Genomic DNA, 17,488 nt, shown 5'->3' on the forward strand with positions numbered 1-17,488 from the left:
ACAGCGAATCATCAGTACACTGAACTGAGAACTGTTTGTTTCGGACGCGTCCGACATACTGAGAACCGAGTAGCTGTTGATACTGCGCATGCGTGAACCTTCAGCGCAAATTATACATATTGGGATATGCATAGTAACTAGTCATAGGCTATTAAACATTTATATATATATATAAAAAAAAAAAATTATACAACTGTTCACTCAATATATGTCAGTTAATTTTACTATTGACTGTTGTGCAGGTTAGTCTGTATTTTTATATGCCGCTTTTTGTAAGTTGATGAAGATTAGTTTATTAACTTTATATCTTTAAGACACGTAAAACACCCACGTTTGCACATTAATGCCTGTACTGGGTGTTTTAGTTGCAAAAATGTAAGAAACGTATTCAACTAAAGTTATGATTACAAAGAACTTTTCGAATGTGTTAAATTGATTGTATTAATATCTGCCGGCAGCGGGATGATGGAATTTGCGTCATTACGTCATTGTGAATGACGTCAGTACGTCAGGACGTGAAAGAACTGGTGAACTGGATTTTTGAACCGGTTCATTAAATCGAACTGTCCGAAAGAACCGGTTCGCGGAAAAGAACCGAACTTCCCATCACTAATAATTAGCTGAAAGGAGTCAAAATGTATGAAACAAAATTGGCACATGATCACCCACCTAAACAAACATCAACACAAAGACAAAGGAGAATATCAGAATCAATCCGGTACAAAGTTCTGGGAAATCCAATAGATGTGGTTATAAAAAAAAGAAAAGAAAGGAAAAGAGAGTCTTGAGAAAAGAAAATATAAAAGAAAGAAATTCTTGAGAACGTCCAGCAAAACTCATTGATTGGATAAAGAGTCAATATTCGTTACGATATTAAGCAGTTATTGTGTAAAATAAATTACTTAATATGAACACAACCCATTCCTTGACTTCCACTCATACTGATAAGTACTAATAAGTTACTTCATTATATTTTGTCTGTCAGTTGTTCAGCTTTTGCTCATATGACTGCTTTGTTTCCTTTTTTTTTTTTAAAGAACTGTTTAAGATCACAAAGATGATCTAAGTTCACTAGAAGAAGCAACAACTTATCAGGAAATACATCTACAGAAATGATCGTGAAGCACTTATACAGTATATCTGTGTTATTTGCGACTATAAAGCCAGGCGCCCTTAATGAAAACTGACAGAAACATTCAGCTAAATAAACTAGATGAGCGTGAAGATAACAAAAGGTTCAACAAGCAACGATTTTTTCAATCTATCATCCTTATCTCCCTCCCATCTCCCAGCCCCTTTCTTTTAAAGTTAATGTTTAATGTTTTACCTGTCTGATAAGGTTTAAATGCTCTTAATTCCTAATGTCTAGTCCGTCTCACGTTCCTCTCTGATCATACACAGTGTGTGTTTTACATCTAGAACTACAAAATGGATTTTTACAGGACAAACATTGTACCACGTATGAGTTGCCTGGAAGAATCTGCTGTCTGGTTATGGAAGAACCGTAACTACTTGATCATCTACATCACTCCTTTCCTGATCCTCCCTCTGCCGTTGGTTTACCCTTCATCGGTAAGGACACACGTGTGGAAATATGGAGTAAATACGTGTTAATGTGTAGCGTTTAATGTCTTCCTCTTGTTCCTGTTAACTAATTTGTGAGTTAATCAGATTTTAACAGTTTAGAAAGCTGACTGTGAGAGAAACTACATAATTAATAACGTGTGTGTGTGTGTATTACAATGCCATGAACAAAAGAATATGTCCATGTGTCTTTATTAAACAAGACATATTTAAAAATTCCTGATTCCTGGATTCCAGTTTTATACAATGGTATAAATTTAGAATCTTACAAAAATTACACTTGATAAATAATTTTTAAATAAAATAGCTAAAATGCAACGACTAAACGTTCCAAATTTAGCTGTAACCATGAGCCGAATTTTAGCTCTAAATCCACCGCATTAAATATCCAAAGAGTGTTTTATTTATTCTAGTGAATTATGGAAACTAGTGTCAAGGTTCTACTTAAAACTGTCTACAAACCAAACCTCATGCTAATTAGTCATTTATACCAACTGACGGGAACTGAACGTGTGAACAAAATACACTTAATCTATGCTTAATCTCCACTTAGTGTATTAGGTGAAGACAAAACTCCTACAAAAAGTCCTAGAACAAAAAGTATATAGAACTTCATCACTCATTAATCTTCTTCAAGCTATTCTGAGTCCATAAAGCTCATTTACAATAAGATAAATACAACCTGAATGAACAATATATGTTTTAAGGGCTAGTCAAATTGTTAGCAAAACATCTTTTAGATATCTTTAAGTAGATACAGACAGCAACTTGTGTGTTACAGGGTTGTTGTTGTTGTTGTTTTGTATCTTTAGCAGGATTTTAAAGATGACTTTTTTATCTTTGCTGCAGCAAGCAAATTGTGGCTACGTTATCATCCTGATGGCACTGTACTGGTGTACGGAGTGTATACCGCTGGCAGTCACTGCACTGTTACCAGTCATCCTTTTCCCATTTCTGGGCATCATGAAGTCCGAAGAGGTAACGAGTGCTAAACTTTTATCTCCTTTTTTTTATTTGTTTACAGTAGCAGACCGTATACTTAGCAGCAGCAAAACAAATCATACTAGAGTTAAATTAAACTAAATTAAAAACCATAAAGTCATCCAGAATTTTCCCATAATCCCATCACATGTAATAAAAAGATTAAACTTTATAGCCCATAAAAAATTTATACGTAGAATAATCAGTTAATAAATGACAACATGGTCAATCAAAGTGTCAGACAGTGTTATTGTACCCTACAGCTTTTATCGGGATCAAAGGTACAGGTGAAGTAACTCCATACTGGAAAGTTATATTATATATTTAACGTATATTTGCCATTGTACAGAATTCAGTCACGCTAACTCAACATTTTTGTTTTGTGAGCCATAAAAAGTCTCAAAAATCATGCAATAAAAGTTACAAATCAAGACTGAACAGCTTTAGTGTCTCTCACATCGTTTCTGATTTTTTTTTTAATTACTAATTTGTAGTTTTAGTTTTTCAGTTCAGTTTACTTCTGACAATTTATTTATTAGCTAAGAAATCAAATTTTTTTTTTAATCAAATCAAAAACTGACACATAACTCCGCAGACCTTCAGAGTTAAACATGTCTTTAATATTCATTTGCACATTATTTTCAACATTTAAAAATGAACTAACAAAAGAAATGCAGGTTTATTTTCCCTAAAATCACGACAGAAACAAAGCCCGACTAGCAAAGAGTAAGCTAGCAGTGAAGTAGCATAAGCGTGAGTAAAAGGAAAATATATCTCACTTAAACTTCAATTTAAAATAAACATGTAGTAGTTAGATGTGAATAAATGTGCAAATACATCAAACTTTTACTAGTGACTAACATGAGCACCAGGAACTATAAAACTCATTTATATGCTAGTATCTACATGCTAGCATATAAATTTTAAGACTTTGACTACAGTAAATAGCACCGGAAATGGTAGCATATATAAATAGCTAGTCAGCTAGTCGTTATAAAAACAACCTGAATGACTTGAGTATTAAAGTTTATCATTTATATAAACCACAATCTTTACTGGCAGCCAAAATGTATTTTATTTGGACTTTTTTGACCCACATTGCTGTTTATTTACATGCTGATGGTGGTTCAATCCATCTCTACCTAAGCACAGAGATGCAGCAACATTTTAATCCTTATCTACACACTGCTCATGTTTATAATTTGACGCTAATCAACCCTGTCACTCTGGCTGGATAGTTATATATACAGCCATGTGAAAAAATTAAGACACTACAGTAAATATAAAGTTCTTCACTAAGAAATGACAACATGTCTATTTCATGTCTATCTTGTTTTAATTTGTACCTGTAGATGAAAGTGATGTGATTGAATATAAACAACAGAAAATCACTTTATTTTCACTTATTAAAAAAAATGAAATCAACAAGAATGAGTATTTGAACTGAGGAAAAGTTAGGACACCATGTGACCTACTGTAATAGCTAGTGTTTGCCCCTTTGGCTAAAATAACCTCAGTAAGACGTTTCTTGTAGCCGTCTACCAGCTTCTGACATCGACTGGAGGAAAGTTTCCTTCAATTCTTGATGCAGAATTCTTTCAGCTGTGTGATGTTTGAGGGGTTTCTGACGTGTACAGTGTTTCAAATCACCACGCAGGATCTCAATAGGATTTAGATCTGATCTTTGACTTGGGCATTTCAGAATTCTCCGTTTATTATTTTTTAGCTAGTCTTTTGTGGATTTACTGGTATGTTTTGTGTCATTGTCATTGCAAGGTTCAGCTTCAAATTTTTTGACGGACATTCTTACAACGTTCCTCAAGCACCTTCTGATACAATGAAGAATTCATGAAGAATTCTATGATGTTAAGCTGGCCAGGTCCAAAAATATAACACTTCCACCTCCATGTTTCACAGTTGGTATTAGGTTCTTTTGCTGAAATGCTGTAAAATTCCCTCAGTTTTAGACTCAGCTGTCCAAAACACATTAATCCAGAAGTCTTGGCCTTTCACAAACTTCAGTCTTGCCCTCATGTTTTTCTCAAACAGTAAAGGTTTCCTCCTTCACACCTCCTATGATAATTAAAGTTGTTTAACTGTAGCAAGAGATTGCTGTAGGTCCCGTGATGATATTTTAGGGTTTTTGGATACGTCTTTAATCATCTTGCGATCTGCTCTTGGGGTGAATGTGATTGGACGTCCTGACCTGCCCATGTGGAAGCTGATTTAAATGTTTTCCACTTGGAAGTGAATTACCGACAGTGAAATGGCTGATTACAAATTCTTTTGAGATCTTTTTATATCTCTTACTAGACTCATAAAACGTCAACAATTGTCCTTCTGAAGGCCTCAGAGAGCCCTTTGAATCTCACCATGGTGATACCTCTTACTCCCAACGATTGAGCAAACCAAACTAAATATCTCAGATCCTTCAAATTGCTCCGTAACACTGTTCTAATAATTTTCACCTGATGTGATACACCTGTAGGTCATTTTATCCATTTTAAATACAACGAATGATAACTTAAGTTAAATATAGTTAAGTTAAATATAACTTACTTTTTTCCCCCCAAAAGAAATTAGATTGTTTTAAAATTACATTTTACATTTAAAAAAGACTTTTATTTGGTTTTATTTGTTTAGTTATATTACTTGAATCTTCCAATACTGATAAAATAATGATCAAATGCCCACGTGTTTAACTATTTAAAGAGGTGTCCTAATTTTTTCACAGTAGTTGCTCAGACTACTTCTACGTTGGATTTCTCACAGATATGACAATGAAAATTGCTTTAAAACAGTATCTAAGAAAAGAAGCTCTGGGCCTGTATTCATAAAGATGCTCAGAATTATCTCTGAGAGCTCCTGATTTAGCTTAAAAATGTCTAACTAGGAATCTCAGAGCAATCTAAGAAAGGAGGCGGGGCTAAACCCTGTTACTAGGTGACATATTGTTTTGAAGACTAGGTGAAGATTGTTTTGTGATTGGTTGTCCTAAAAAAAAATTAATAGAAGTGCTTTTAAACTCTGTTCTATTATAAACCTTCACTTTGTCTCAATGTTAAGATATTTGAGTCTATATTGTGTAGGGTTTACGTTCTTGACCGATCATACTAGAGATGATCTAAAATGTTCTGTATGTTATAAATGTAATAAATGTAAATGTAAACATTTCTGACACAGAGCAGAAATGTCATAGAGACAAATTATATTATTTCTGCCCCTATGGCATTTCAGCTCTGTTTCCGTGTATCTCTAAATGACACAGTGACAGAATATATATTATAGATCGTCGCTGTCAGGCGGAAACCTCGTATGTCCGACGTGGGTCTGTTATTTTTACAAGTTATTAACCAATCTAAAGTCTTGAAAATAGCTTGAGCGCAAATCTCATAACTCCATTGGACACTTCAACTGTCCACCTCTTCCTCACTCCGCGGGAGAGCTTCACGACATATTTCTCCTCAAGAAGAGTCGCAACGAATCAACACGTCTTCTGAGGTAAATGTCTTCAAAACACTGGGCTCAAAGAAAAAAAAATCTTGACCCCCGCTAGTTCTGGTGCTCGTCTGAGGACAGGAATTTAGCGCAAGACAATCCACTGCAACGTGGACTAAACCCTGTGCACTGCAGATAAGGTACGGTGTTTTTTTAATTTCCTGAAAAATAACGGTTTTGGAGATACGAGGATTCCGCCCGACAGCGACGATATATATAATGTCTGTGATGTTATCTCGAATATGATTGATCACAAAAATAAAGAAACAAATATTACAAAGAAAGAAAGAAAGAAAGAGGAAAATGTTGATGTAGAGAAGCACTAGTTAAAACACTTACTGTATGTTTATGAATCTGATCATCAACATGTATGCTTAACTTTAGGACAGGTTTAGGACAGACATAACAAATGACTTCTCGGTTGTTATTTGTTTATTACAGGTGTGCGTGTTGTACCTGAAAGACACCAACATGCTATTCATTGGTGGTTTGGTGGTGGCTATAGCGGTAGAACACTGGAACTTACACAAGCGTATCGCCCTTGGGGTCCTGCTCATTGTGGGTGTTCGACCTGCTCTGTAAGAATACATGATGCTGAACTTATAAACTCATGGGGGAAAAGAAAGTACACCCTACTTCAAGTTTTATATTTTAAGTTCTTACGATTGTGACATAATCGCAAACATCTATACACTGACAAATAGCTTCAGATATCAACTACAAAAGAACCAATAGATTTTAATATTTAGTCATTTCATTCACCACAAAGACAAAATTTCAGAATTTCAAATATCAGAATGCTTTCTGTAGGAGTTTATGAGTCTCTCACATCGTTGTGGAGAAACTTTGGACAACATTGCTACAGTTCTTTGATGTTTGAGGACATTTTTCATGCTTAGCTCTCTTAAGATCCCACCACAGCATCTCCATGGGGTTGAGGTCCAACACCTTGGTTGACCTTTTTTCTGCTAAATAAAATCAGAATCGAAGGAGGGTGTACTTTTATTTATTTATTTATTTATTTATTTATTTATTTATTTATTTATTTTTGCTATTTTGCTAACTGTATTTCTGCCTGTGATGTATCTCATACATTTTTCTTCCCTTCTCTGTGTTCCTCAAGGTTGATGTTAGGTTTTATGAGTGTAACAGCGTTCCTCTCCATGTGGATCAGTAACACCGCTACCACTGCCATGATGCTGCCCATCGCCCAGGCCGTGCTGAACCAGCTCAGTAAAACAGAAGCCGAGCGAGACGAAAGAGAGCTGAGAGAAGGCAGAGAAAACGAGGCATTCGAGATGAACGAAATCACCAACAGCAAAATTCCAATAAGAAACAGAATCCAACGTAATGCCAACCAGCATAGAGTTTGTGCTATACGTGTTTACATTTAGAACAATATTACAAATATTATAAACATATCCATACCTATATTATGACCTTCACCTGGGGCACGACCTTCTCAAGACTTAGACATTTACGGTACTTAGCAGACGCCCTTAAATTCCAAAGCGACTTAGATTTCTCTCATTACAACTAGTATCAAACATTTTAATCAGTATAAACAAATAAATTTTAGCTTAACCTCAAGTCAGTTATAAAATAAGTCAGGATACTGTTAGGCTTCTGTGTCTAGATTACCTTGAATTTATTTATAGATTGCATTTAACGTGGCAAATTATTATTATTATTATTATTATTATTATTATTATTATTATTATTATTCATTCATACATTCATCTTCTACCGCTTATCCGAACTACCTCGGGTCACGGGGAGCCTGTGCCTATCTCAGGCGTCATTGGGCATCAAGGCAGGATACACCCTGGACGGAGTGCCAACCCATCGCAGGGCACACACACACTCTCATTCACTCACACAATCACACACTACAGACAATTTTCCAGAGATGCCAATCAACCTTCCATGCATGTCTTTGGACCGGGGGAGGAAACCGGAGTACCCGGAGGAAACCCCCGAGGCACGGGGAGAACATGCAAACTCCACACACACAAGGCGGAGGCGGGAATCGAACCCCGACCCTGGAGGTGTGAGGCGAATGTGCTAATCACTAAGCCACCGTGCCCCCCTATTATTATTATTATTATTATTATTATTATTATTATTATTATTATTATTATTATTATTATTATTATATCCAGGTTTATCACCTTTATCCCAGCAGTAAGACTCCATCTTGCATCATATTCAAGTTTTATATATATTTTCTTTCCCCTATGATCAGTAGCAGATGTAAAAAAAAAGAGAGATATTTTGGAGTATGTATACGTGTCTATGTAAACACAAAAAACACTAGCAGATACATAATACACTTGTGCTTATACAGTTCTCCACGTTCTATAAACAGGACACTAACACATATCTCACTCTCACTCACTCATCTTCTACCGCTTATCCGAACTACCTCGGGTCACGGGGAGCCTGTGGCACCCCCGAGGCACGGGGAGAACATGCAAACTCCACACACACAAGGCGGAGGCGGGAATAGAACCCCCAACCCTGGAGGTGTGAGGCAAACGTGCTAACCACTAAGCCAACAAACAAACAACCCATGAGTTTGTCTTATTGAAGCATAGTTTAGAGGGAACCCTGAAAGCCGTAGCTGTCATATGGATTTTTTGTTTATGCCTAATATGACTAAGATTATGTTAATACTGAATAAATTAAATACAAATGATGATGCTGTTACTGTCTCATATTTTACCAGATGTGATCTCGTGTCCGGAGGACACCACAGATTCTGTAGCAGAGTTTAAACGCAAGGCTCGGGAACAGAAGTATCTCTGGCTGAACAAAGGGATGAGTTTGAGTGTGTGCTACTCTGCCAGCATCGGGGGCACAGCCACACTTACAGGCACAACACCAAACCTTATCCTCAAAGGTCAGATGGACAGGTAAGGCTTTTTGTAGCTGATTATGTCTAAGTGAACTTCATTCACTCGGACGGTTTTAAAAATCTCGCTTTGGCGATGCATTTAATTCGTAAAAACTGTATATTTCAAGAATTTTTTTGCGAATTGATTATAATTCAGTCCTTTCATGATTAACACCCACATTTATGGAGAATTCATTTACGGCTGTTGGAATTATCTGCCAAATCACTTGAGACTGTTTTCGGTTACATCTTTACAATCGTTCTATATAAATATTTTGTAACCCCAAAAACTGAATGCATGACCTTTTTTGCCCTTAATCTTCACCACCTTCATCATGCCTCATGGAATTATGTAAATTCTGTCAATAATATTACTGATTTAAAAATGTATGTATTTTTTTGTTAAAAAATATTTTCTATGGAGGGCACGGTGGCTTAGTGTTTAGCACATTCACCTCACACCTCCAGGGTTGGGGGTTCGATTCCCGCCTCCACCTTGTGTGTGTGGAGTTTGCATGTTCTCCCCGTGCCTCGGGGGTTTCCTCCGGGTACTCCGGTTTCCTCCCCCGGTCCAAAGACATGCATGGTAGGTTGATTGGCATCTCTGGAAAAATTGTCCGTAGTGTGTGATTGTGTGAGTGAATGAGAGTGTGTTTGTGTGCCCTGCGATGGGTTGGCACTCCATCCAGGATGTATCCTGAATTGATGCCCGATGACGCCTGAGATAGGCACAGGCCCCCCTGTGACCCGAGGTAGTTCGGATAAGCGGTAGAAAATGAATGAATGAATGAATGAATGAATGAATGAATGAATGAATATTTTCTATTAATTTGAACAATGCTTTATAAAAACACAACTTTAGCTTTTTTTAAACAATGATGTTTAATCCTTTTTCATTCATGGAATTTCCAAAAATACATTTTATACAGTTAGATCCTTACTGAAATATCAAACATTGTCACCAGAGAAATGTCTCATTGATTAATAAACCCAATGTTTTATATATAATGAAGTTTAATGTTGTATTTTTGTTTTGTTTTTTTTAGCCTATTCCCAGATAACCCTAATGTGATCAACTTTGCCAGCTGGTTTGGCTTTGCGTTTCCCAACATGTTGTTGATGTTGCTTTTGGCCTGGGTCTGGCTGCAGTTCATGTATTTGGGTTTGAAGTACGTCATAAAAACAACGTAAAAATGTGTTAGGAATTCCTGATGGATGATCTGAGATCTCCTAAGTATTGAATTTTTGTTTCTTTACAGTTTTAAGAAGACGTTTGGCTGTGGGTTGGAAAACGCAGGTGATGAGGAGGCCTATGATGTGATCAAGCAGGAATTCAAGAAACTGGGCAGAATAAAATTTGGTGAAGGTGCCGTGCTTGCTATTTTTGTGGTGTTGGTCGTGTTGTGGTTCAGCAGAGAGCCAGGATTCATGCCAGGTTGGGCTTCTTCGCTTAACGAATTAGGACCGTAAGTGCAAAACTGATAAAAACACATGTTTATTTATTTTTTCCAAGAAATATCTATAATCAACACTTTCATACATCTATTTTAAATCTTTATTATTAAAAGCACTGCATTTACACCACATAAACATCCCAGATATCTCTATACTCCTATTTTCTGTAGTTCAAAATGAAAATCTGGGACAAAAGTCAGAGCACTCCATCAAGTGTTTGTGATGTTTCATTACACACTGTTTGTAAAATCAGAGTCAGGCATTTGCATTAGTCACGATCAGCTCTGGTCAGATCAGATCTGGTGATTAATAATAATAATAATAATAATAATAATAATAATAATAATAATAACAATAATAAGTATTATATTTATTATTATTATTATTATTAGTAGTAGTAGTAGTAGTAGTAGTAGTAGTATTAGTATTATTATTATTATTAATTATGGTTTAAGAGGATAATTAATAATAATAACATCAATAATAATAAGTAGATTATTATTATTATTATTATTATTATTATTATTATTATTATTATTGATGTTATTATTATTAATTATCCTCTTAAACCATAATTTATTATCATGTCTTTAATATACTTCTCAGGTTATTTAAATAAATTTGAAAATAAAAATAATAAACTACTGTAGCTTTAAACTCTCGTATAAGTGCTAAAAACACATCTAACTTCATTCGTTATTTAATCAAACCAGTCATTAATCAATTCAGCGCTTTATTCTTGTTCTGTTTACATAGGCACGCAGGAGTTGATCGTTTTTTCTCACGTTAAAAGAATCTAGTTGTGTTAAGTCACGTGTAAACATCTGAACAAAAATGGGGCGTGGTCAAGAGGCGTGTCTATAAAAAGACCGACAGGATGCTCAAGTGTTCCTAGACCACATATTTCCATACATGGTACACATACAGTATTTTCCAGGTTATTAGTTATAGCAAGAAATGAAACACTTTACAAATCCACTATTGCATCTTTAAACATTTTAAGCATAACAGGGAATGACAAAGTCCATCATCCTTAAAAAGCTCCACGTTTTTCTCACAGGTTTGTCACAGATGGCACGGTAGCCATTCTTGTATCCACCGTGTTCTTCCTCATCCCATCTGAAATAGCATGTTTGTGTGGTTCAGTGGAAGATGATCATGAAGGAACAGTAGAAGGCAAGGCAAATCCTTTTGTAGTTTCTTTAGCAAGTATATTTCATGGACTGGAAAAAGAAAGGCTGAAGGTAAGGAAGGTTTATTTATTTATTTTATTTTATTCAGGAGGAGACGCAGTGCAGCCGAGACAGAAGAAACCAAAAGCTCCTCCAGCTCTGCTGGAATGGAATGTGGTGCACAAACAGATGCCGTGGAACATTGTCCTGCTTCTGGGAGGTGGATATGCCCTGGCAACTGGCAGTGAGGTAAAAAAAAAAAAATACATGATGCTTTTGAGTATGTACAGTAAGCTGTGGTACAATGATTTTGTCGTACTGTTCACCTCTGAATTTTACCGTTCGATTTTTCACGTGGGGGCACGGTGGCTTAGTGGTTAGCACGTTCGCCTCACACCTCCAGGGTTGGCGGATCGATTCCCGCCTCCGCCTTGTGTGTGTGGAGTTTGCATGTTCTCCTCGTGCCTCGGGGGTTTCCTCCGGGTACTCCGTTTTCCTCCCCCGGTCCAAAGACATGCATGGTAGGTTGATTGGCATCTCTGGAAAATTGTCTGTAGTGTGTGATTGCGTGAGTGAATGAGAGTGTGTGTGTGTGCCCTGTGATGGGTTGGCACTCCGTCCAGGGTGTATCCTGCCTTGATGCCCGATGATGCCTGAGATAGGCACAGGCTCCCCGTGACCCGAGGTAGTTCTGATAAGCGGTAGAAAATGAGTGAGAGTGAGTGAGATTTTTCACGTACTAAGCCATTTTCTTCCAATTTCTCCCCAATTTGGTCGCCTACCACTTCTTACCCACCATCCAACCATCCCTTATGCGCCACCTAGGAAACAGTGATAGTGAAGGCTAACACGTGTCCTCGTTTGCTCTCTTAGCCCATCTGTTTCATTATTAACCTTAACATTTGCTAAAGTTTGTCCTGCATGACGTTAAAGACACATCCTGACATTTCACCATTTCACGTTACTTTAAATTAAAATAAAAAGTTTCAAGATATTAGACGTTTGCAAAAATATTGTTGTTCTTCCAGGTGTCTGGACTGTCAAAATGGCTGGGTGAAAGTCTTGCCCCTCTTCAGAGCATCCCACCAGCTGCCATCTCGGTACTGCTCTGTCTGCTGGTGGGAACATTCACAGAGTGCTCCAGCAACACGGCCACAACGACGCTCTTCCTCCCCATTCTCGCTTCTATGGTGAGAGCATAAATTGGCACTTCAATACTAATTATTCAATACAATGTACAATAAAGATGTGGATAAGAGAACGTTCTCAAGCAGTGGTTAGATTGTAGGGTCTGTAAATCATGTCATGTTTCTGAGATCTTGAATAGGTTCATTGAATAGGTTTTCTGAGACTTGGATAGGTTTAATCCAAACACATCCAAAGAATATTAAATACAGAATTAAAAATATAGTCCAGATCACCAAATGTACAAAACTGTCCCTAAATGTTTGTGTTCCCCAGGCCACAACTATAAATCTCCATCCTCTGTATGTCATGCTGCCCTGCACCATCAGCGCCTCCATGGCTTTCATGCTGCCAGTGGCCACTCCACCCAACGCCATCGCTTTCTCATACGGCACTCTCAAAGTACTCGACATGGTAAAGGCATCACTCCTTCACATCACTCCACTATTACTTTAGTATGATGGTTTTCCATCCGTATTTCTACCGATATAATAAACTGTAATATTTCTAAATGAGGCACAATCATTCCTTTATTAACTTGGACTTGTCTCAGACTTAGGCATTGGTCTCACTAAATATGGTCTTGGTTTTGACCAAAAGAAAAGAGACACAATGTGTTGTCTTTTCCTTGGCTAAGTGAATTTGTTTATTTATTTTGTCTCAGAATTTGTTCTCTGCATTTAACCCATCTAAAGTGCACACACACAGCAGTGAACACACACACACACCGTGAGCAGTGGGCAGGCATTTATTCTGCGGCGCCCAGGGAGCAGTTGGGGGGTTTGGTGACTTGCTCAAGGGCACCTCAGTCGTGGCTGGGCCGAGACTCGAACCCACAACCTTCGGGTGACGAGTCAGACTCTCTAACCATTAAGCCACGACTGCCCCAATTCATTTACCTATATTTACAGCATTTAAACGTAGACACCTCATTGAGGGCAACGTATATTTTACAGCTGAATAGTAAGTGCCTTGCTTCTGGTGGACCTGGTATTCAAGCCCACAACCTTCCCGATTGCTAGTCCAACACTTAAACCAGTAGGCTACCACATACCCCTCAGGCTAGTTCTGGTTTTGTACTTGTCAATGCCACATTTGGCTACAACCTCATTAACTCTTCCTCAGAGGCCAACAAATGGAGTTTGCTCCTGTTTTTATTGTGTCCATGTTCTGCATTGAATGTCTTTGTCATGTCTCATTCTACAGTGGTGGTTAATATGAAGCTTACTGTATATGAAAGCAGACACTCAGACGCATCTGTAGTGTTTTAGAAATATTTCAGATTTTCCCTAGAATACTAAGGGTAATATATTCATAGAAAAGTTCCAAAAAACAAAAACATTTTTTCTTGTTATGAATGCTTCTATCTTCAGAGCAAACATGATATCAAACCCATTTCTGCTCTTAGATGCTCCAATTGCTTGTTCTGCTCTTAGATGCTCCAATTGCTTGTTCTGCTCTTAGATGCTCCAATTGCTTGTTCATTTAAAAAGCAGCTCAATTTTGTCTCACACTGAAAACCAACAGTGTCCTGAATCCCTTTAGATCAGATTCACCGACAGAATATCGTTCATGTGTTCATACTGATTAAAAATGTCTCATAAGTCCATTTTCATTCCATTAACTGGTGGAATGGGTCAAGAGATGAACTATTATTATTATTATTATTAGTCATACAGTATTATGGTTTCTGCCTACCTATGATATTTATTTATTTATTTATTTATTTACTTATTTATTTTTACAAATTAGAATTAATTTTAACACATTAATTCAGTTCTATTTTATTTATTTATTCATTCATTCATTCATTCATTCATCTTCTACCGCTTATCCGAACTACCTCGGGTCACGGGGAGCCTGTGCCTATCTCAGGCGTCATCGGGCATCAAGGCAGGATACACCCTGGACGGAGTGCCAACCCATCGCAGGGCACACACACACACACACACACACACTCATTCACTCACGCAATCACACACTACGGACAATTTTCCAGAGATGCCAATCATCCTACCATGCATGTCTTTGGACCAGGGGAGGAAACCGGAGTACCCGGAGGAAACCCCCGAGGCATGAGGAGAACATGCAAACTCCACACACAAGGCGGAGGCGGGAATCGAACCCCCAACCCCGGAGGTGTGAGGCGAACGTGCTAACCACTAAGCCGCCGTGCCCCCCTTCTATTTTATTTATTTATTTATTTATTTATTTTTGAGCGTGAACAGGCACCAAAGATGGGGGACTCGAGTCATATGACTTGACTCGAGTCAGACTTAAGTCACAAATTTGAGACTCGATACTTGCTTAACAAATATTAAAAAAAGACTCGACTTGACTTTGACTTGACATTCATGACTTGAGACTGACTTACTTGTGACTTGCACACGTGTGACTTACTCCCACCTCTCGTAGTTCATTCCTCTACACCTCTGTCACATTGCATAATACTGTTAGAATATTTCCTCCAAATAATCAATGTGAAATATAAACTAAGCTCCGTATTGAAACCAGTGATGGATAGAGAATTTTGCAATCTTTCTGTAAATATACAACATCGATCCAAGTATCTGAGTAATTGTGTTTCTGCTCTTTCCAAAGGCAAAGGCTGGCTTCATGCTCAATTTGATCGGCATCGCGTGCATCAACTTGGCGATTAACACGTGGGGAACACTTATGTTCACACTCGACACCTTCCCCACATGGATCAACACCACCGCAGCTCCAACTCTAACACCTACAATTCTAACACCTACAACTCTAACACCTACAACTGTAATACTGTGAACAAAGCTTTCCAGAAGAGCGAAAGAACGACGAGGAGAGCGGCGGTGAGAAGAGAGCTACAAGAGAACGAAGATGCAAGATGCGTTTCCTAATAAGCACTAAAGGGTGAATGTATTAATGTAGCAAAACTCTCAGAAGCTGCTCCACTGGCCTGAGCAATATTGAACAAACGCACGGACGTGACCAACCCTCGAACTATACGGTTACTTATTCACTTTTTTTACACATCATAGGTGATTGATGAAGTAATTAGAAGTTTGTGTTCAGTGTTTAAGTAGAAGATATTCAAGGCTTTTTAGACTAGAACATCTAATATATCTAAATATTTCATTTTCGTATATATATATATGTATGTATTTTTGTACGTTTTCGGAAGGTCCAGGACGTGTAAATTCATGAAATTTGTAAACAAAAGCATCTCCGTATCAAACTACGTGGAAAGAAGGATATTTGTGATGCTTCACATGCAATAAGGCAGAAAGCTCCTGGATGAAAGGGTGTAACGGAAAGTTTAAAGGTTATCAGAGGAGGAGTCATGTGATGCTTCTGTCCCTCGCCAGACTAATAATACTGCAGTGTGTGAAGGAGAGGAAATGTAGTGGAAAGCATCCCGAAAAAATGTGAAACAATAAATAAATGCTTTTCAAATGAAATAAAGAATCTCTCGGTTCTACTTGTGTGTGAAACACAACTGTAATATAGTTTGGATGGACAAGCAGCAAAAAGGTTTTCTGAATGAAAGTGAAAGCTGGGATTTTTATTTCCTCTCACAAACAACTTCTGTTTTACAAATTTGATCCTATACTGGGGTCACGGTGGCTTAGAGGTTAGATGTTCGCCTCACACCTCTATCTATCTATCTATCTATCTATCTATCTATCTATCTATCTATCTATCTATCTATCTATCTATCAACCCACCTATCTATCTATCTATCTATCTATCTATCTATCTATCTATCTATCTATCTATCTATCTATCTATCTATCTATCGACCCACCTATCTATCTATCTATCTATCTATCTATCTATCTATCTATCTATCTATCTATCTATCTATCTATCTATCTATCTATCTATCTATTGACCCACCTATCTATCTATCTATCTATCTATCTATCTATCTATCTATCTATCTATCTATCTATCTATCTATCTATCTATCGACCCGCCTATCTATCTATCTATCTATCTATCTATCTATCTATCTATCTATCTATCTATCTATCTATCTATCTATCTATCTATCTATCTATCTATCACCCATCCATCTATCTATCGACCCACCTATCTATCTATCTATCTATCTATCTATCTATCTATCTATCTATCTATCTATCTATCTATCTATCTATTGACCCACCTATCTATCTATCTATCTATCTATCTATCTATCTATCTATCTATCTATCTATCTATCTATCTATCTATCTATCTATCGACCCACCTATCTATCTATCTATCTATCTATCTATCTATCTATCTATCTATCTATCTATCTATCTATCTATCTATCTATTGACCCACCTATCTATCTATCTATCTATCTATCTATCTATCTATCTATCTATCTATCTATCTATCTATCTATCTATCGAATCGCCTATCTATCTATCTATCTATCTATCTATCTATCTATCTATCTATCTATCTATCTATCTATCTATCTATCATTTCAATTTATTATATAATAAAAACTGTTTTAAACAGCAGATTAAAGTATAAAGTAAAAAAAATAAAAAATAAAGAGAACATTTACAAACAAGTCAAAATGTCACACATACATTTATTTCTTTTATTCCCAAACTTTACACATTTTTTACAGTAAATCACAATCATAAATAAAGCTGTTACACGTTTGAACTAGAAACATTATTGAAGAACTCATTTTGAGCCTTTAAAATAAAAAGAGACATAATTCCTTAAATTC

The 17,488-nt window shown here is 36.9% G+C and overlaps 1 protein-coding gene across 1 annotated transcript; it reads left to right on the plus strand.

Annotated features, from left to right (window-relative positions):
- Positions 1-1,359: 1,359 nt before the first annotated feature.
- slc13a2 (solute carrier family 13 member 2) lies at positions 1,360-16,218 on the plus strand. Its single transcript, XM_060891460.1, has 12 exons — positions 1,360-1,572; positions 2,434-2,562; positions 6,505-6,641; positions 7,187-7,410; positions 8,792-8,978; positions 10,006-10,128; positions 10,219-10,425; positions 11,475-11,590; positions 11,696-11,835; positions 12,615-12,776; positions 13,048-13,185; positions 15,373-16,218. The coding sequence occupies exons 1-12, from the start codon at positions 1,429-1,431 to the stop codon at positions 15,556-15,558; spliced, it is 1,893 nt and encodes a 630-aa protein (XP_060747443.1). The 5' UTR covers positions 1,360-1,428; the 3' UTR covers positions 15,559-16,218.
- The last annotated feature ends 1,270 nt before the right edge of the window (positions 16,219-17,488 follow it).

Source organism: Tachysurus vachellii, chromosome 17 (genome assembly GCF_030014155.1).
Source record: "Tachysurus vachellii isolate PV-2020 chromosome 17, HZAU_Pvac_v1, whole genome shotgun sequence".
Classification (NCBI taxonomy): domain Eukaryota; kingdom Metazoa; phylum Chordata; class Actinopteri; order Siluriformes; family Bagridae; genus Tachysurus; species Tachysurus vachellii.